Genomic DNA, 21,945 nt, shown 5'->3' with positions numbered 1-21,945 from the left:
GCTCTCTTAGGCTGGGTGCAATAGCTCGCATTCCCTTAAAATCGGTGGGAGTTGCGGTGGTTTTCTCCTCCTATCGGCATTTAACTCTTTGTACATAGAGAGTATTATTGAGGAATGGAGAGTGCATTCCACGCGAAGTTGAAATGACGTGGTTTGTAAAAACCAAAATGGCCACTGAAGTGGCGTGGAATGTAAAACAATTTCATATAGTGTCATTTGAAGTGGAGTGGTTTGCAAAGTGTCCCCACCAAACCCGATTTTGATATACAATTTCATAATTTACCGGGTCGAAAGTGGCGCGTTGAAAAACGCGTGGGTTTCAAACCAAGGCTTAGTTCAAGTGGCGTGGGATTGTTCAAACCATTGGTTCAACAAAACCAACTCTCTATCCGTATAACACTGTTTTTTTGGAGGGATAGAGATAAAGTGTGCATAGCCATTGGACTCAGCCTTAGCATATCTTTACTTTCTAAAAAGAAAACTCCTCAAGCAACAATACTTTTTGGGTTATTTGGATTTTTAATTCCAATTTTGCCCTTAACAATTTTCGATTATTTTAATTATTCTCAAAACAAAAGGATGTAATAATGGATGGTATAGAAGGGTTAAAACGTAAACATACTATATCTCATCTCACATCATCTCATCTCTTTTCTATTTCTCATCAATATCTCATTTCTCTTTCTCTCTTTCTCTTTCTCAGTTTATCTTTTTTTTTTTTCCGATAAACATCACCCATATATTACTTAACTTATAAAACCATAAGTACCATATTCTGTTCCAGGATACACTTTGGAAGATTACCATGTTTAGTTGGTGGTGAGCCCATCTTGCCAACTTATGAGCATCCCCATTTAACTCCCTACTGACCCAATTAAAACTACTAGAATTGAAAGACAACAAAAGATTGTTTACAGCAGCTCTCAAACTCTCCAAGGCCTATAAGGATGTGTTACCAAACAAAGCTTTGATAACTTTTGCGCAATCCCCTTCAAATCTAACTTCTTTCCATCCCAATGAGATAGCCAAAATTACAGCAACCTCTGTCGCCACCATTTCTGCTTCTTCAGCAGTTCTGGCTTTGTACATCCTGGTCACTGTACCTACTATGATATCTACATCATCCCATGCTAAGTATCCAGCTGCTGCCCATCTTGTCCCTTGTGAAAAAGCAAAGATCAAACCCGATTATAATAAAGATCATTAGGTATGATATTAAAATATTATTATAATTCAAAGTCGCATAAGGATTAATGGGATCACAACTCTTTAGTATAAGCCCGAATACATCGTGATTGCCTCCATATTACTTCTCCTAATCACACTCTCCCTATCTCATTTCCTCCCTCAAACTTCAACTCATTTTTAGTTTTCCATATGTTGTTGTTGAGGAGGCAGCAAGCCAAAATTCCTGCCTATGCCTTCTCCTCATCAGCACTCTGGCTCCACTTCATAAACCTGTTCACCCAATCTTTGATGGACCCCTTCCTAGGACCATCCACTCTTAGTCCTAGCTTAGAGGCATACCATACTGTTTTTGACCATTCACATTCAAAGAACAAGTGTAAATCAGTTTTCAGAGTTTTGAAACAGAAAGGGCAAGAGAAATCCCCTGGTATCTTCCTTCCTACTAGTCTATCCCCCATAGGTAAAACACTCAAATATAGTTTCCACATAAACATCTGAGTATTAGCTGGTAGCTTAGATTTCCATATTGTGTTGATAGTACTGGAATTAAAACTGGAGGATTGCCCCTCCCACTCCTGTTTATGGAGATCTGCATACATTGTTTTCACAGTTAAAATTTCAGTCCTATCTTCACACCATACCATCTTATCCTTACCAGCCCCCGAAGGTCTAATAAGAACCTCCTGAATTTTCTGTGCCATAAAAGGATCAAAGAGATTGCCTAGCTTAGTTGGATCCCAGCCAGAGCCATCCTCCTTGAACAAGTTAGAGACATGCATGTCTTGAAGCTGAGTTCACCACCCCCAGTTCATGTAGGGTCATTGGTTTACCATTGCAAATTAACCATAGATCCCTTAGAACTGAGGTAGTGTTCCCATTATTAATATTCCATAACAACCCACCCTCCACTAATCAAATTGAATATCCTATGTATCCCTTTCCAAAAGAAAGATACATAGTCAGGAGGTTTCTCCACATCCCCAATCCAGTTTTTACTATAGATACTATAGAGGGTTTTAGTCCACATAGAGTTCACATCTTTTACAGCTTTCTAGGTAAGCTTAGCCAGCATGGCTATGTTCATATCTCTAGATTTTCTGAACCCCAACCCTCCAACTGCTTTGGGTTTGTTTATGTGTTTCCACCCAATGGTGTGGACACTTTTTGACTTTTCAGTGTCATTCCAAAAAAAGTCTCTACAAGCTTTATCAATTTTCTCATAGGTTGAGACTGGGAGCATATAAGTGGACATGACATATATTGGTGTTGCTTGTGCCACAGCTTTAATCAGAGTATATAGCTGTGCCAGTTTGGGACAAAACCTTGGCTTTCCACCTTATTATCAATTTATCACACCTCTTCTTTTCACTATTTCTCCTCAATGTCTCATATCTCATTTCATCTCATCTCATCTCTTCATTCTTTATCCTCATTATCTCATCTCTCTCTCTCTAATCTGAAATTTCTACAATTCGATCAGAAATTCTGGACAAAATTTCAATATACTTTAAAATTCGGAAATTATTTTTTATTTTTTATTTTTTTTTTATCCCGACATATTTAACACATTTAGTCTAAATTAGTGGGCTAGTGGGACCTCTTTACATCTAGAGCAGCAAATCGGGTCGGGAATTCAGATTTTTATGTTCAATTCAAATTTGAATTTTGGAATCGGGGTTTTTTATTATCCCGTTTGATTTTGGTTTCGGATAGGTAGCATAAAATAAGTGCGAAAAAAAAACATGCACATCGTGCGTGCCAGAAGACAATTAAATTTCGACAATTCCATCAGAAATTTCGGACAAAATTCCAATATATTTTAAAATTTGGAAATTATTTCATTTTTTTTTTATCCGGACAAATTTAACACATTAGTCTAAATTAGTGGATTAGTGGACCTCTTTACATCTAGAGCAACAAATCAAGTCGGGAATTTAAATTTTTATGATCGATTCAAATTTGAATTTTGAAATCGGGGTTTTTTTATTAACCCGATTGATTTTGGTTTCGAATAGGCACTACTAAAAAATGGCTTTTTATGACAATTTTTAGTCTGTCATGAAATACATATCATGACATTTTCTCGGTTGAAAAACTAGCCATTCTCGAGGGTGTCATAAAAGTCAACCAAAACCGTTATTAAATTTATGACGGTTCATAGAAAGACGCCTTAAAAGGTCCTCCCATTATGACATGTATTAGTCTTTAAAACGTCATAGTAGGTAAATTTTAATATGACACCTCATATGTAACCGTTATTCATTATAGTTAGAACCGTTAAGAAATTAACAATATTTTCTAACAGTTCACGTCAGAACCGTCATGACTACTGTGGAACTGTCATGAAATGCCAATTGACTACTGTAGAACCGTCATTTTATGGAAGAAAAATACGTCAACAAATAGTTTACACTGTGACAGTTCTTCTACAACCGTCATCTATTTTTATTTTTTTTTAAATTTATATTATATATATTATTATTATATTTTTCCTAGTAAAAAATACTGCATAATAACATGTAATTCAATTCCTAACCTGTAAATTTATTTCACCAATAAAATAGCTATAAAATTCTCAAAAATAAAATTAGAACATCCACAGTAACTTCAACCCATATATAGGTAGCATAAAAGTAAGTGCAAAAAAAATAGGCAAATCAGTTGCAATTTGGTTGGGCTTATTTTGAATGGAATTTGGTTGCAATTTTTTTTTAAATCAACATTGCCACATGTATTGGGCTTTTGGTGGGCTTGCTTTCATGGTTTGGTTAATTGGACAACTCTCAATTTCGAGCGTGCCCAAAATGCTTAAAGCATTAGAGTATCTTTGGGAGAGCAACCAACAAAACACCAAAAATTTTGAACCAAACCAAAAAACACCAACCAACGGAGAAGCATCAAATATTCGACATCAAATGACGCGGTTTTGGATAAAAGCCTACATATAGCCTACGCTGCTTTCTCAAAACCGCTTACTACGCGGTTTTCAGAACCGTGCGATGTATGTGTCGCGACATCAACTTTATTCTTTATTTTCTTTCCCAATCTCTTGCATTGAATTTTCGCAAAACCCGCGTGATTGAAGCACTTTGTTTAGCCCAAACCCATGCGGTGTTAGAAAAACGCTATTTTTTTCCAACACCGCTGAGAGAGACTTGATGTAAAGACCAAACCAAACACCAATTTTTGGCCGATTTGGTGTTTGGTTTGGTGTTTTTTTAATGTTTTCATCAACATGTATTTCTCCTGAAGATGAAAAAACACCAAATTTCATGAAAACACCAAACCAAACCAAACATGAAATTTGGTGTTTGGTGCTAGGAAAGTATCTCACCTAAAGATGCTCTTAGTTTTGCTGTACGAGCTCATATTTGCATGGGGCATCATGACTATCACATTCAAAGCAACTGTAGTGACACCTGTAAACAATATCCACTGTCGTCAGGTGATGATTTCCGTACCTCGCATCTGCCCCAATGTTTACTCGGTTTGTTTCGGAGTGCGGATTTGTTGCACACGGTCACTCAGGGTGTTTGTTAGAGCATTCCCAATGCAAGCTACTATTTTTCACCTCCACGTAGGCAGTATTTCCCATCTTTTCCACCGCTTTTGGTGAAAAACAGGTGAGGCTACCCAATGCAAAAGTGAAAAATAATCTCGAGCGGGATGTTGGATTCCGTTTGGATGTAAAAAATCGAAAAACGCTCGGACCTAAAATGAAACATCTCGTATGAAATTTTTAAAAAAATCGAAAACATAATGATGACGAATGTTTAATTCGTTCAAAAAAAAAAAAAAAAAAAACACACACACACACACACATTAAAGACGGAATCCAACATCCCGTCCGGGTTCACAACTCAGCTACTATCTCGGTTGAAGGCTTCACCCTCGTTTTGACTTGGGAAAATAGTTACCTTGGTATTCACCTTTGTATTGGGCAAAGGTTTTGAACCACAAAGAGGTGAATAAATAACCTCCCCCCCTCCCCATAAGCACCTGCATTGGGAATGCTCTGAATGCAGGTGGTTTTGGGGGGTTTGTGACTATAGTCACCAGTTTTTAACTTCAGACAAAATACCGGACGAGATGTTACATTCCGTCTTAATCAAAATGCCTCCAGACGGAATCCAACATCCCGTCCGGGATTGTTTTTCACCTTTGTATTGCACAGCTTTACCTTGCTTTTCACCAAAACGGTGAAAGGAGGGGGAATAAGTGCCTACGTGGAGGTGATAAGTACGTGGAGGTGATAAGGGGGGAATAATTCCACTTGCATTGGGAATGCTCTTAGAGCATTTGCAATGTAGGGGGTTTCAAGGGGTTTGTGACTATAGTCACCGGTTTGGGAAAACCGCTTGCAACGCAATGAGGTGAATACCAGATCGTTTTGCCAAGTTGATTTCAAGGTGAAACTCATCAACGAGATAGTAGCCGACTTGTTAACCGGGGACGGGATGTTGGATTTCGTCTCGTGTGTTTTTTTTAAAAAAATGGATTTTTTTTTGGATGGGATATGGATTCCGCCTCGCATGATTTTTCAACTTTTTTTCGGTTTTTTTTTAAATTTCAGACGAGATGTTTCATTCCATCTCAATCAAAAACCTCCGCATTTAATCTAACATCCCATCCGAGATATTATATTCACCTTTACATTGCCTGATTTCACCTTTGTTTTTCACCGTTTTTAGTGAAAAGAGGGTGGGTGAATAAGTGCTAATGTGCGATGACAATGGGGATTATATTCACCGCATTGCAAATCAAGGACCATTAATCTTGAGTAGTTGAGAATGCTCCCCTGACCGTCGCCACGCTTTTTTTTTCTCAAACTGACACATCGATTTTTATAAAAAATGAATTCTACGACTTTTTTGCCGATTTCAATTGTTCGAATAACCCAAAATAGATAAAACTTCTTTCCATATTCTCTTAAAACACTTTGTTTATTCTATTCTCTCTCTAGAAACAAAAAACCAAAGAAACAAAAACCATTCTTTAATCTACAAAGAAGATTGAGAGGAAGGTGGACCGAGGTTGATAGTCGTTGGGATACAAAGAAGAAATGCGGATGATATGGCTTCCCTCCTTTAGTTCAAACATTAAAGAAAATGGATCTCGAAGCTTGATTCCATTTAGTCTCAACACTTCAATCAACTTAGAAAACGGCAGAGGGTACTAAGAAAGTCAAGATCAAAAAGCTTGATTCCATTTAGTCTCAACACTTCAATCAACTTAGAAAACAGCAAAGAGGTACTAAGAAATTTTGAAGATCAAAAGCTTGAGCAAGGAAACCTCTATCTGAAGAATAGCATTGATTTAAAAACTCCTCCGTCGAGTTATCCGTGGATTTAAGGAGACGAAAGGTATTAAAGTTCTCCGCGGATTTTGAAGAAAATAAAGGAAGTGATATGTTTGCATACAAGGGGTAAAAGAGTATGGACATACACCTATGACGGATTATACTTGGTCGAAAAGTATTGGAAAGAAAAGGGGAACCATGGGACGATGGTCTTTAAGTTTCAACCGAGAAGAATTCTTGGGCAACCAGAGCTCGCGATAAAAGAATCGAAGAAGCCAATGGCTACAAGAGTACTTGAAGGTTGCTTTACAGATGATATTTCTGAAGGGAAGGAGAACATACCCATCGGTGTTGTGAACCTAGTGGACACAGGAAGACCCTGTCCTTTTGAATATATTACCAGCATGATATATCCTTCGCGCTATAACCTTTCCCCTCCAATGGGATGCAGATGCACTGATGGTTGCTCTGATTCAGTGAAATGCTTATGTGTTGCTAGGAATGGTGGAGAAATTCCATTCAACCATGATGGGGCTATTGTGGAAGCAAAACCCCTCATTTACGAGTGTGGTCCTTCTTGCAAATGTCCCCCGTCATGCTATAACAGAGTCAGTCAACATGGCATTAAGTTTCAACTTGAGATTTTTAAGACTGAATCAAGGGGTTGGGGTGTTAGATCCTTGAGACCTAGCATTTCTAATTGATCCATCTGTTTGAAAATGAACATCTTATTAAACAACCTTGATGCTGATTCTGCAGCTCACAAAATCAAATCACCTCAAGAATTTCTTTTTCATTTTTATTTTCTCCTTTGAAAATATACCCTTTAATGGTTAGAGCTGAGATATATTTCAGCATACACTGGATTGTGTGAACTGTGCTGTTAATGTTGTTCAGGTTTTACTTGCATTTATCAGCTGATTCCTTTTATCATAGCAACTTAGAGATATATTTCAGCATATATTGGATAGTGCGAACTGTGTTGTCAACATTTTTCCACTTTTACTTACGTTTATCTGCTGCATTCTTTCTGTCATAGGAGCTAAATTCCAAGCCAGTGATCTGGGATTGATGATAGAAAATACTGAAGTTGAGCAGCTTGGAATTGCGAGAAAGGTGACCATCAGCAAGGATTCAACCACAATAAGCAGATGCTGCGTCAAAAGATGAGATCCAGGCTAGAATAGCTCAGATAAAAAGGGAGTTGTCCGAGACAGATTCTGTGTATGATTCTGAGAAGCTGGTCGAGAGAATTGCCAAGTTGTCAGGTGGAGTTGCAGTTATAAAGGTGGGTGCTGCTACAGAAACTGAGCTTGAGGATCGTAAGCTCTGGATTGAGGATGCAAAGAATGCAACTTTTGCTGCCATAGAGGAAAGGATCGTTCCTGGTGGTGGTGCTGCATTGGTTCACCTATCAATGTTTGTTCTTGCAATTAAGGAAAAACTTGATGACGCTGATGAACGGCTAGGTGCAGACATTGTGCAAAAGGTAAGTGTACCACCAACTTTTTTCTATAAGAACTGTATGTGGAGTTGAGAGTAGCATTGATAGGCTAGGTGAAACATCTTTTATTGTTATTCAGAGTCATTTTGTACTGTGCAATCGTTTCCCTGGCCTCTAACTCCAACTATGCACTGTGATGTAGTTGTTTTTGCTGGTATAGGTTCTATTAGAAACTCAAGTAAAAGCTCTTGCTTTATACTGTTTCTTTTAGGGAGTGTTCAAGCATAATTGATGTTTGGATTGTTGTCTAGGAGATGTTTTCAGGCTGGTACTAGGTTATTTCCCAATTTGTTTGTACTTGGTTTATTTCTTTTGAAGCTTCTTACCAACAAATCGGGACACCAGCATACTGTTGTCTAGAATGTTTTTAGCTGGCACTATCAATTGGTTTGCATGTAAAATCTGGCATCACCAATTCACTCATGTAAGTTATTTCTTTTATTTCTCATTCTTTTTTTTAGGTTAGAAATTTAACTAACTCTGGCTTGCCTTTTTCAAATGATCAAAACTATTTGTTTTCAAATGATCAAAACAATTTAACCAATCGTAAGTCACACGGTTTCAGATAATTTAGAGAAGAGTTTGCCTGGTGATCACTGTGAATTCTTAAGCTTTTCTTTTAAAGGCTGGTATGACGAATGAAGCCAAACAAATTACGCTAACTGTGTCGAACAAGGATTTTGATCTCAATATGCCGTCGTCCAGAAAAGTCCAGCCATTAAGACAAAATATGAATGTTAGTGTGGCTGTTTGATCGAAGAAAATCGCCCAAGCTTCGAGTGGAGAGCTAATGGGTTCTCATGGGTCTTTGTGTAAACACGCATCAAACACTGGTGAGTAAAACTCTTCATAATGGTTTTTCAAGTTTCATCGAATTTGAGTTAGTAGTTAAGATTTAATATTAATGGGTATGCTTTACTTTTGATGATAATTTAGTATACAACATTGTAAAATGATCGAGTTGTTCTACATTGTTTGTAGCAGTCATATACATTTTGTTCTTAAACTAAACTCTCAAGGTGCGTGTGGTTTCTATTGTATACTCTATTGAGTTTGTTATGGCTTAAGTTTGTATAGTAGGTTTTGTTCATTAGTAGATTTTAGAGATAAATGTCGGTTTCAATACATTGTTCCTAACTTCAATTTCAGACAAGTCAGAAAAGTGATTTGCGCTTCAAGAGTGAACTACATTTTTTTGGAGTCTGTTTGTGAAGTTTTGAAGTCTTTAAGGTGTTTGATGGCTCACTAGGCCAAAGCGTTGGGGATGGGCCGATTCCCATTTCTATCTAGGAAAGAAGCATTAATAATTTGATAAGTTCACAGCAGATGCACTCTATTCATTAGCATGAATGACTAAAGAAAGTCTAGGTGCTTTGAAAGGTAACCGAGTCTACAATCATATTATGTATGTGTTGTATTATAATATTTAGTGAATGGTTTAATTGAAAGCACTCTACTATTTCAGTGGTTGAATCATAATTCACTTGGTAATGGAAACCAGCTTAGGAAGTGTTTGATGAATTCCAAGTTGGTATTCTCTTATTCGAATGTACACATTGGTAAAAGTAATAAGATGTCATTGGTAGCTATAGACCTGTAGCTTATTGGTCACTCATCATCTTGCTTGATTATTATTTATTTCCAAGAAGGCTTAATTTTTTTTTTATACTTTTGATAGTGGCAGGCTACTAAAAGGTCTTGCAAGTGATTCTCACATCTCCTTATCAATTTTCTAGGTGTACACGGAGGATAAATTAAAATTTTAAAAATTATTAAAACTACAGCTAGAATTCCGAAATTCATTGAGATCATATACTGAGTTGATTTTCAATATGCGTCCCTTGCATGTTCATCTAGCTTAGCATATCTATAACATTGAAGTTATTCCTTGAGTCTGTCCTTGGTTAACTTTATTTATTTTTAAAACGAATGAGAGATTGGTGGCAAACCAGTGGGTTCTTTTGTCAGTGAATCTACCCAATTTGAATTTGTGGAAGAATTGTAGGTCTAATTCATATGGAGACCTTTCCTTAGTTGAATTTTCATGATATAGAAATTATTAGAGTTAAACCTTATAGCCTTTTCCCTATCGAACTAACACATTCACATTCACATATGTATATATATTTGGAATGAATGACAAGTATTATGGTTAATTATTGTAATGATCATTGTATAGGTATTGTTATTGGTTAACTTAGAGATGGTTAACTTAGAGAAGTTCCTTTTAATGATTGTGCTGGTTGCTTTGTCAAAACTTATCGTATTGTCATATATGAAGTAATTTGTGATTGAAAGATTCCAATAATGAGGAGTATTTTTAACTAGGGTGAAGAAATTGGCTGAGGAGCCTGCTGAAAAGATTGGGGAAGCTTTAGTTTCTCAAAAGTGAGCGGAGGAGACTACTGAGATTGAGAAATTCCGGGTTGATGAATTGGAATTGGCAGGAGTAAAGGCAGCACAAAAGAGGGAATTGAAGAGGAATGGTAGAAAGAGATCTATGTTGTCCGACTCCAGCATGCTGCTGATGTCTCAGCCCTATAACTTTCTACTACTGAGGAGCTCGAACAAGTGAAACATGAGATGGCCATGTTGAGTGATGCAAAGATCAAGCATTGAGCCATGCTGATGATGCAATCAAGATTGCAGAAATTCATACCGAGAAAGTCGAATTCCTGTTTGCGGAGTTGTGTCATGTGAAGGCCTTACTTGATTCCAATGTTAAGTTAAAGTCCAATGAGAGCACAAAAGAGCTGAACACTGAGGTGAAATTCCTGAAAGAAGATTAAGAATGTCTTTGTATTTCAAGATTGGTTTGGTATTAGATTAGTTGAACGGTGATAAAATAATCAATGGAACTAAATCAATAGAGAAAATAACCGTCGCCAATCGTGGTTTTCAATCTACAAACTCACGGTTTGTTCCTTCTTCTTCTCTTACCTTCAATCAATTTCTAACACTTATATCAATTTCAATTTTGAGTGTTTAGTCAATCTATTAGGTCAAGTTTTTATTTAACCAAAGGAGTAAAGCTTTACCATAAAAAAGAAAATGTTTATAGCTAATAGAAACTATTGACCACATCAGTTAAATGAGACGGTATTCACAACAACATACCCTTCCAAGTGACTAGAGAATAATATCATAACTACAATTACATTCAGATGGCAAACATTTGTGTGATGCAAATGTAGGGATGTCCGATGCTCAAACCCAAACCCGCCCAAAACCGAAAAACCCCGACCGAACCGAGTCTCGACAATAAAACCCGAACCCGAACCCGGACCGAAATACATAGGGTCGGGTTTGGTCACACTATCTAAACCCGACCGACCGAACCCGAATCTCGATAATTTGGCCCTAAACCCAATTAAAAGGGTTAAAAGCCGAAACCATATCCGACCGAACCCGAACCCAAAACCAGGTTATATAGGGTAAAAATGCCCGACCAAAACCCGAACCGAACCAGGACCATAATCCCAACAACTATATTTTCATTTATTATCTATTTATCTTCAACAAACTTTTAGTTTTTGCTTCATTACTATTTACTTTTAGTCTTCAAGACAAATTACCTTTGATGCATTCTTTACTACTCTTTTCTCTCTTCCCTCCAACAACTCCCAAGAACAAGACAACCCAATCACACGCTCTCATGATGAAGAGATTGGTGGGGTTTGATGGTCTTCTTAAGTTTGCATTCAATTTAAAAATTTGCAAAGACACCTCCTCAAATATCTCTTTCTAAATGTGGTCACCAAGATTAAGAAATCAACAGTCGGATTCACACCACCACGTTAAACTCCAAACTCCCAAAAAGCCATCAATCTTATTGTCAAATCAACAGTCGATTCACACCACCACGTGAAGTCGAAACTCCCAAAAAACCATCAATCTTATTGAGTTATTGTCTTGGAATTCGCTTTGGCTTTCTACTTTTCTTTCTTTTGCTTTTCAAAAATGCAAACTCGTGTGTTTTGAATCTTTGATGATGATTGGGTGGCTTTCACGATGTTAAAGTTAAACGATCAAATCCAATAAAAAATATGGCTTTTGATTAATTAGATGAAAAAGAGGTTTTTCTTGAGATCTTGAGATCTAATAACTGAAAATGATGTTCCTGATGAAGAGATTTAATATTCTTTTATTTCATATATTTCGGGTTTTACCATACCCGAAACCCGAACCCGAACCCGACGGGTACCCGAAATATAGGGTTAAGGTAAGGTTTGGTCACATGTATCCAACAAAACCCGAACCAGGCCCCGACCATGAAAGAATAAGGGTCGGCTCGGTAACCCGACATTCGTTCAAAACCCGAAAAATCGGGTTCGGGCCGGGTCGGGTACCCGTTTGGACATCCCTATGCAAATGTGACTTATCTTAGCCCAACTCGGTCTCGAAAATAACTGCCTCAAGGACAAGCTCTTAAAGTTGCATCTACTTCGAAAGACTATAGAATTCAGCTGTCATGTATAACAGTTTCCTGAAGTAGTCCTAAGTACAAGGAATTGATGGAGCAAATGTCAATCTCCAAAACAGGTAACCTGAATGATTAAGCCCAATAAATCATTAACTATCAATATACATATATTATTTATTTAAGTGGACTTTAGATTTTTGAGTCACTAGCTATATATGTAGCAAGTCCGGCTATAAGCGGGGCCAAATGGCTAGTGCTCTTACCACTTCAGTTTATTGCCCTCCACGTGTCCAAGTCAAAAGCAGAGAAAGTTAACAAAATAAAATTGTAGAAATAAAGGAAATAACTCAAATAAGTCACTCTTTCCTCTCTCTCGCTCTTCGCTTTCTTATTCTCTGTAATTCCCCCGTCTTCTTATCTCATGAAACCACCAAGTCTATAACTCAGTATCACTACCCACAACAACATCAACAAAGAATTTCCAGTCTAGTTCATCCATAGAATTTTAGGTGAGAACATATTCCGGTCTAGTTCACCGGAATTTCATCAATCTTTAATGAATTTTCGTTTGGAAAATGGTGTTTAAGATCGAAATAACATGAAAGTACCTCAAAACCCTCTTGATGAGAACTTGGATTGTTGCTTAAAATTAAAAATTGAAAATAAGTAAATTTTCTAGAAAGATTAATTATTGTGTTCCAGTGTGGCTTGTTGCACATGGTTGGGTTAACTTTCTCTGCTTTTGACTTGGACACGTGGAGCAATAAACTGGAGTGTTAACAAACACCCTGATTGACCGTGTGCAACAAATTCGGTCATTTTCGAGAAACATCTCTTGACCCATCTACTCTGTATGTGAAGGTTTGGTGGGACGTACTGACAGAGTTAGTGAACTGAGCAGCCTTGTCCTTGCATCTGCAAATTGAGCGTTGGCGGTTATTTTTCTTCTAATTGTGGTATTCATTCATTACCTGGTCGCTACTATCACTATGACTGCTGCAGTGATCGCTGACGTGTTGGAGCAATTGCGTTCAATCCTCAAAATAGAGCTGAATCTAAAAGAAAGAAAATATATATTGGCGGGTCCACGTGAAGAAAGCGAAAAATTCACTGATACACTCACTCTTATCAGAGGAGTGCTCGAGGATGCAGAGGAAAAGCGAGTCAAAAACGCAGCAGCGAAGGTTTGGTTAGAACAACTCACAAGCATCTCCTATGCTGCTGACGATTTATTGGACGAGTGGAAAACCAGAATTCTCAGCCCACAGATCCAACAACTTGATGCTCCTGTCAGTAAGAAGGTTTGGTCCCGCTTGTTTTCTCAATTTTCTCGTTTAAACGAAAGACTAGATCGGATTGTTAAAAATAAAGCTCTACTTTCTATCTCTGAAAGGCAAAGTCGTGAAGAACCTCTGAGATCAACGAGTTCTTTTGTTGATGATTCTGAGATCTATGGTCGTGTTGATGATATATATAGTATAGTAAGCATGTTAGTGAGTGAGACTAGTCATCAAGATTCACATGTCCCGCTCATCTCCGTAGTTGGTACAGCGGGTTTCGGCAAGACGACGCTTGTGCAACTAATCCTCAAAGATGTGCTAGTGACAAACAACTTTGAAAAACGGATGTGGGTTTGTGTCTCGAAGCCTTTTGATCTCAAAAGAGTGGCCAAATCTATTATTAAACAAGCTACTGGTGATGTCCCTAGTACTGTAGATTGGCAAGATCTGCATAGAAGTTTGTCTGAATCCATACGGGGAAAGAAGTTCCTTCTTGTGCTAGATGACATATGGACCTACGATCCAGAGATTTGGAGAAAGTTGAGGGTCTCACTGGATGGTGGTGCACAGGGAAGCAGAATAATAATCACCACACGAGATGAGAAAATTGCAGAGAAGATGGACTCCACCTATCCACATAGGTTAGGGGAATTGTCTTATGATGATTGTTGGTCATTCTTTAAACATATTGCTTTAAAGGAAATACATGACGACCGTGAAAAAATTGATGAAATTGGAAAACAAATTGTCTGGAAGTGTAAGGGTGTCCCTCTAGCAGTAAAGATTATCGCAAGTCTTATGCGCTGTAAAAGATCTGTAGGAGCATGGAAAGATGTACTGGAAAGTGACATATGGGAAGTAATGTCGGAAGATGAGCATGGTTTTTTACCTTCTCTATTATTAAGTTATGATGCATTGCCTTCACGTTTGAAGCGATGTTTTTCTTATTGTGCTATCTTTCGTGAAGATGCAGAAATAGATAAAGATGAATTGGTCAAGCTTTGGATGGCGCAAGGTTTTTTGGGCTATGATAGCTCAAAAGATCTGGAGAAAACAGGTACAAACATTTTCAATGATCTCACGATGCGCTCTTTGTTCCAAGACTTTAAAAAAGACAGTGAAGGCAATGTCATTGGCTGCAAGATGCATGACCTTGTGCATGATTTTGCCCAACATCTCGCCAAGAGTGAATTCTCTATTTTTATGACGAATGACAGTGAAGTTGGTAACATCAAGTTGCGTCATTTTGATGTAGCAAATGTGGTGGGTACTAGTAGGTGTCCGAAATTAAATATATGTCAGATGACACGCCTTCGGGTATTGGACTTGGGTGGCTTGTTTCTTGAAGAACTTCCGGATAAGGTGGACAGATTGTTACATCTGAGACTCCTCGACTTTACTCACATGAAGATGACGGAGTTACCTGAAACACTATGTAATCTATTTAATTTACAGACATTGAAATTAAATTGGTGTCAATTTCTGAGGAAACTACCTGAAGGAATTGGGAAATTACGTAATCTCAGACATCTTGAACTGAAAGAAACTTTTGCCTTGAATTATTTCCCACGGGGTTTGGAGCGATTGAGGTGCCTTAGAACATTAAGTAGAGTCAAATTTAACGGTGGAAAAGGATGCCAGATTGGAGAGTTAAAACTTCTAAACCATATCCAAGGAGAACTAAGAATAGAGGGATTGGGACAAGTGGCGGACTCAAAAGAGGCAGAACTAAAGAAAAAAGAAAAGCTCCGGTCCTTGGATTTACAGTTTTCTAAAGAAAGACATGATGATGCAAGAAGAGTAGAAAGTGTTTTGAATGGTCTCCAGCCACATACAAACTTGGCAGAGTTGCATATACTTTTTTACAAAGGGAATAAATTTCCGTCGTGGATGTCAAGCAATACTGCTTTACCCAATCTGGTGAAACTGGAACTGCGATGCTGCATTCAATGCTCGGAATTGCCATCTTTGGGGAGGCTGCAAAACCTTGAGCTCCTTTGTTTATTTGAGTTGGGCTCAGTGAAACGCATCGGATGCGAGTTTTATGGAAGTACTGATGGTACTACTACTGGTGGTGAAGATTCAGAACGACCGGTAGTAGTGTTCCCGAAGTTACATACGCTTGAGATTGAGTATATGGAAGAGTGCGAGGAGTGGCATCTGCCGTTCCGAAGAGGCGTGGAGATTTTTCCAAAGCTTCGCAAATTGACTGTTAGATATTGCATGAGTTTGCAAATGTTACGACCAGGTCTCGGAAAGCTAAAATCTCTAGAAGAACTCTTTTTAGGAAGAGTGAAATGTCGGGGCCTCGAATTTTTCGGAATTATTAGCAGGAACAGCGATGATGATAATGTTACTCTTAGTCCTCAAGAAGAAGGAGGAGAATCAGCACCTCCAGTTGCAGTGTTCCCAGTATTGAAGAAACTTGTATTGTCCGACATGCCAGAGTGGGAGGGGCAGGAGGATGAAATAAAGCTTCCAATAAGAAGAGATGATGAAGAAGAAGAAGAAGGTTTATGTTTGCCCTGTCTTCGCGAATTGGAGATCTCTGTTTGCCCTAAGTTGAAGGTGGTGCCGCACTACTTGTTTTCTCCCGCACTCAGACGTCTAGAGATATCTAATTGTCCACACCTGATGGAGAGGCAACCTTGCCTTCCTCCCCTCCTTGAAGAGCTGACTTTAGTGGGGGATACAGGTATTCTTTCAAAGTCAATAATGCCGCTAATCAGTGGAATTGGTTCCCCTGATCACGACACCACGAACAACAAAAATCTTCACTCTTTCTCCATCTGGGCTTCTAGAGAGTCGTCACTTCCCCAAGGCTTTAACCAACTCACTGCAATTCACACATTGCGCTTTTGTGCTTGTGAATTCCTTGACTTCACGCCAGAGGATTTGAACCATCTCCCCAAGCTTCAACTACTGGAAATTGATGGATGTCCCATTCTGGAAGAACGCTGTAAAAGAGAACGCTGGACCACCCATTCCCACATTCCAAAGATCACCCTTAATGTGTGCAAGTTGGTCACCCGCAAAGAACAATTATGGATCAACCCAATCCAAACAGGTAATAGATTTTAGGATAAACTCTCATGTTTCTGCCAATTCTTTAATATACAAGCAGTATGTGACTAACCAAAATCTTTTGTTCCACTTGACAGCCAGATTTTGCTTTCGAGTCGCGAGACCAGTCAATTTAAGGACTACTTTATGATTAAGAGATGGATTAATCGGCAGTCACTCCTTAAGTATCTTTGAAGATGTTGGGCATAATAGTGTTGTGATCAAGTAGGAAATGATTCATCTTGGGTTCCTTAAATTGGGTTAACTTGTCTTTTCCTTTCAAGATATTTTCAATCCTAGATCATATTTGTACTATATGGTTTTTCAAGTCAGGTTTAATCCAATATGAAGTATATTGCATGTACCTCTCAAGCTGTAAGTTGTCAATTGTAGAAGCCATCTGTGAATGGCGTTTAGCTCCAATTCATATTTTCAAGTAACAGATGGGGATCTACACTCGCCAGCTACTATCATTGCAGGAAGTTTCATACCGGTTGCGTTGGTTCTCCCCATTTTTTCGATTTTCCAGCTTCTCTGATCAACCCCGAGGTTAGTTTTCTATCAATATGTTGATTGCGACTGTACAATTATGTTGCGCCTTTTCCATAGTTTGAAGATATGTGTGAAATGCTTTCTATTAAGATGTGATTACAATCCATTATTATTTCTGATGTATCTTTGTCGCGGAAGCAAGAACAATAGATACACAATGTATAAAGATACCCAAAACTAGGGTTTAATGAATAAAAACAAATTATTTTAATTCAATAATAATAATCAAGTCTCAAAATCTTAAGGTTTACATTTGCTTATATGGAGAACTAGTTAACAAATCCTAATCATAATAGAACTTGGGAAACTAAAATAGAAGCTAGTCTAATTCTAATTAACTAAGGATTTAAAATAGAAGTAGAATAAAAGATAAACTCTAGTCAGAAGATTATGCATGTGTTGTGCACATGATAATCTATCGCGGTCCTCAAGATCAATCCTCCCAAACTTTGAGAAGAGCTCGTCCCTCGAGATTAAGTCCTTGTACTTCGGTAGAAAGTAGGATCCATGAGTTGAAATGTAGCATCGTAAATCCATGAATTTTCTCGAGAATGGACGGTCACACCACTTCACCAAATAATCCATCATAAGTACCTCTCGCTAGTCGTAGTAGTAGAAACATCAATGACGGTTTAACCGACCAGAGTAGCGAAAGGTGAACAACACTATGATCTATAGGTAGGGGAATAGGTGGAATACTATTGCCAACAAAAGGATCCGAGATCATTATTATGAGCGAGAGATAATGCGATCTCTCGAGGGAGGTTCAATTCATAAGCATTTTCTCCATGACGGGCATACAATGGGAAATGGGCCAAATCGTCGCGATCATTAACTTGTGAGATGAAGGCCGACGTTCTTTCTCAAATAAACCATCACCAAATCACCAACCTCGAAAAGTCACCAAGCGCTTGTGGTTTGTCGCAGATTAGTCTTGTACATGGCATAAGATTTCTCCAAACGCTTCTTGACATCCCTCGTGAATAAGGTGAACGGGGAAGCAAATTTCTCTCATGGATACACAAACAGAACGATCGATGGAATAAGAGCAAGATCAAGAACAAGAAGAGGAGTTATTCCACTTACAATCATGAAAGGAGAAAGGCTCGTAGAACGGCCGATGAGTTATTATAAGCAAACTCGCTTGTGTTAGAACAAACTCCCAAGATTTGGGATTATCATCAATCAAACACCTCAATAGGTCACCCAAACCACGATGTACAACCCTCGCCCATCCATCACGTGGGTGGAAGCGTCAGAGAAAATTGAGCTTACTTTTAAAAAGCTTTCATAATGTTTTCAAAAATAGCTAGTAACCTTGACATCTCGCCGAAGTTGATAGTGCGAGGTAAACCATGCAAACGAACTATCTCACTAAGTATAAATGAGCAACCCGCGGCAAAGATCCGTAGTACTAGTGCGTGGAATGAAATGAGCCATCTTGGAGAAACGATCCACAACCACAAAAATAGAATCCTTTCGATTGTGTGTAGAACGTTGGTAAACCCAACACAAAATCCATGGAGACATCAACCCAAGGTTTGTCGGGAATCGGAAGTGGAGTATACAAACCAGCATTAGTGTGCTTACTTTTCTCCCGCACACATAACATCGCCAATAAACCGGTTAATATCTCTACGATAGTAGGCCAAAAGTACTTCTCCCTCGATAGAGGCAATGGTCTTTATGATCCCAAAGTGACCACTCAACCCCCAAAGATGCATTTCAATCATAATCCGATCACGCGAGGGAAGAAACGGAATACAAAGTCTGGAACCCGAAATAAGAAACCATCATGGAGAAAAAAATTCACCGATACACTATTATGATGTACCAAACAAATCGGCATGAATAGGACCAAAATAGGCATCCCGAAGCATATAAGTCGCGTAACTCATCAAAACCAAACAAAGAGGTACGGGAGAGTAACCAAGAGATGCTAACGACGACTCAAAGCATCAAGAACTTCGATTATCCTTTCCGGCTAAACCGTAAGTGGAAAGTATATTTCGCAAGAAAGAGTTCCACTTGATATGTCGAAAAATCGACATCCTTCCTCGAAAGTATTAAGATAACGAAGAGCTTCATGGTCAGACTTTATGAGGAATTCATGATGAATAAGATAATGATGCCAATGTCGTACAACTTGGACAACTGCATAGTACTCCAAGTCATATGTAGAATAATTCAATTTAGCACCAGTAAGTTTCTCACTATAGAAAGCAACCGGCTTGCCATTTTGGCTCAAAACAGCACCAATGCCGTACTTATAAGCATCACATGTTACCTCAAAGAGTTGAGTGAAATCTGGCAAAACTAGGACAGGAGCAGAAGTCATCTTCTTCTTAATCAAGTCAAATGCCTCATTAGCTTCAGGAGTCCATTTGAAAGCTTTCTCACACGTCCAAGCAGTTAAAGGAGCCATAATACTGCTGAAATTATGAATGAACCGTCTATAGAAAGAAGCTAAACCATGAAAACTACGAACCTGAGTCACTGTAGAAGGAATAGGCCACTCAATAATAGCATGGACTTTGGAATCATCAACACGAATACCATCGGCAGAAACCATGAAACCCAAAAATACCACAGAGTCAACCATGAAAGAACATTTCTTGAGTTGTAAATAAAGCTTCTCAGTACGCAAAACACCCAAAAGAATCTCAATATGCTTGATATGTTCAGACTCAGAAGAACTGTAAATCAAAATATCATCAAAGTAGACAACACAAAATTTATTCAGATAAGGCTTCAAAACCTGAGTCATAAGACGCATGAAGGTAGAAGGAGCATTAGAAAGACCAAAGGGCATGACCAACCACTCATATAAACCGTCTTTTGTTTTAAACGCAATTTTCCATTCATCTCCAAGGCGGATACGAATGTGATGAAATCCAGATCACAAATCAAGCTTGGAAAACACCTTAGCACCATGCAATGAATCAAGCATATCCTCAAGGCGTGGAATGGGAAAACGATATTTCCGCGTTGATTTTGTTAATAGCCCCGCTATCAACACACATCCTCCAACTCCCATCTTTCTTAGGAGTAAGTAAAGCCGCACAAAGACAAGTGGGACATACTCTCTAACAAATCCCTTTAGCTAATAACTCAAGAACTTGCCTCCGTAACTTCGGCGTGTTCGTAAGGAGCCATCGCGATAATGTGGTAAGTTAGGGGAGCTCCGTGAATAAGATCAATAGCATGTTAGATATCTCGTAAAGGGGCAATCCTCCATTAGCGTGCTCAAGACAAACATCGTAATATGAATCTAGCATTGGTTGTAACACTAGTGGTATAGTAGTAAGATTTGCAAGAAATGACGCAGAAGAGCAAGAAACATACCGCAATGACGTCCGGATGCGCTAGAAAAACCTGGTTTCACTAGCGGGGTAATGAAGGTGGGCTTAAATGGAGTCGAGTGGTGCCAAAACAATTTTTTCGCCACTTGAAGTGAAAGTATAAGTGTTCTCACGCCCATTATGAATAACAAGGAGATCATATACCGCCAAGGGCGACCAAGTAACAAGTGGCATCGGCGCCCACGGGTGCAAAGTAACACCAAACATGATCCTTGTATTTAGGACCAATGGAGAACTTAAAACTAGACAACGGGCGAGTAACCTTGATCGTGGCACCATCCCGTAACCAAGAAATAGTGTAAGGTTCGGGATGTGGCTCATCCTCGAAGTTTCAAATTTTGTCCACCATATCTTTAGAAACAATATTATCATGGAACCGGCCGCCAATGATAACATTACATAACATGCCATTCAAGCGCAAATGAAGTACGGGAAGATATTATGACGGCCATGACGTAGGATCATGCTTAACAACTGGAGTAATTAAAGAACGATTTAACAATCAATTGGGGACAACCGAGAATCTGATAAGTTAAAAAGTCATCAATCTCGGTGACGTCTTCTTAGGATGGTTGAGATTTTCTTCATCCCGTGTTAAACCCACGCTTTGCGTTTAGGATGATCACTACTTAACATGTCCAATTTCCTTATGCTCATAGCATGTGATTGGACCCACTCTAGTAGGAGGAGGTTTGGATGACGAAAGAACATGAGTAGAAGTGGCACTAGCAAGAGTCGAAGGGATGAGCCAAGCGCATCTTCACTTTGAGAGCATATTTAATAGCATCGGACATATCATAAACATCTTTGAAAGCTAATGCCTCTCGAAGTGGTTTTCGCGAACCCATTCAAATAACGCCCAATTTTTGATCGACGGATTCGCATTACAAATCAGCCCGTGCACAACAAAAGAAACTCCTCAAGATACCCCACCACACTTTGAAGCCGTTGTTTCAAGTTTTGGAGGCGCATGAATAAATCCCTTTCACAGTCAAGAGGAATAAATTCTTTTTTCAACTCTCGGCGCATCTTATCCCATATAGTAATCTTATTGTAACCCAATTTAGCACGAGTCAATTGAAGTTCATCCCACCAAACAAGTGCATAGCTCGTTAATTTGGTCGCAACTAATTTAACACACTTAGGATCCTCAAAATTTTTATAATCAAAAACTTTTTTAATCTTATTTAACCAGTCGACAAAAGCATCAGGCTGCAATTTTCCATTAAATTTAGGCACGTCTAATTTAATATCACCCATCTGGTTCTTCTCTA

General features: G+C 38.6%; 2 protein-coding genes and 1 long non-coding RNA gene across 31 annotated transcripts in view; 2 read left to right on the top strand and 1 right to left on the bottom strand.

Moving 5' to 3' along the window:
• The window catches only part of LOC147512431 (20 kDa chaperonin, chloroplastic-like), a 34,780-nt gene that overhangs the window by 2,299 nt on the left and 10,536 nt on the right, over positions 1–21,945 (top strand). The window contains exons 3-5 of one of the 5 annotated variants that reach the window (XR_015214942.1): positions 7,527–7,976; positions 8,310–8,824; positions 10,320–10,901. The exons of 1 other annotated variant lie outside the window; for it this stretch is intronic. The gene's annotated coding sequence lies outside the window, so the exon portion shown is untranslated. Of the gene's footprint in view, positions 1–7,526; positions 8,825–10,319; positions 10,902–21,945 lie in introns of those variants that run through there. 3 more of the 5 variants (XR_015214941.1, XR_015214940.1, XR_015214939.1) reach the window with 3 other exon arrangements.
• LOC147512432 (uncharacterized) overlaps positions 1–21,945 on the bottom strand; it is a 32,693-nt gene that overhangs the window by 1,494 nt on the left and 9,254 nt on the right. The gene's annotated exons all lie outside the window — the stretch shown is intronic.
• The window catches only part of LOC147512429 (disease resistance protein RGA2-like), a 47,375-nt gene continuing 38,140 nt past the window's right edge, over positions 12,711–21,945 (top strand). For all 25 annotated transcript variants that reach the window (XM_086595416.1, XM_086595418.1, XM_086595420.1 and 22 more), the window contains exons 1-2: positions 12,711–16,761; positions 16,856–17,306. In XM_086595416.1, coding sequence (XP_086451542.1) covers positions 13,404–16,761; positions 16,856–16,908 — 3,411 coding nt within the window. In that variant the 5' untranslated portion in view covers positions 12,711–13,403 and the 3' untranslated portion in view covers positions 16,909–17,306. The remainder of the gene's footprint in view (positions 16,762–16,855; positions 17,307–21,945) is intronic.

The sequence above is a fragment of the Coptis chinensis genome, chromosome 3 (genome assembly GCF_015680905.1).
Source record: "Coptis chinensis isolate HL-2020 chromosome 3, ASM1568090v1, whole genome shotgun sequence".
Lineage (NCBI taxonomy): Eukaryota > Viridiplantae > Streptophyta > Magnoliopsida > Ranunculales > Ranunculaceae > Coptis > Coptis chinensis.
This window is presented reverse-complemented; position numbering and strand designations above follow the sequence as displayed.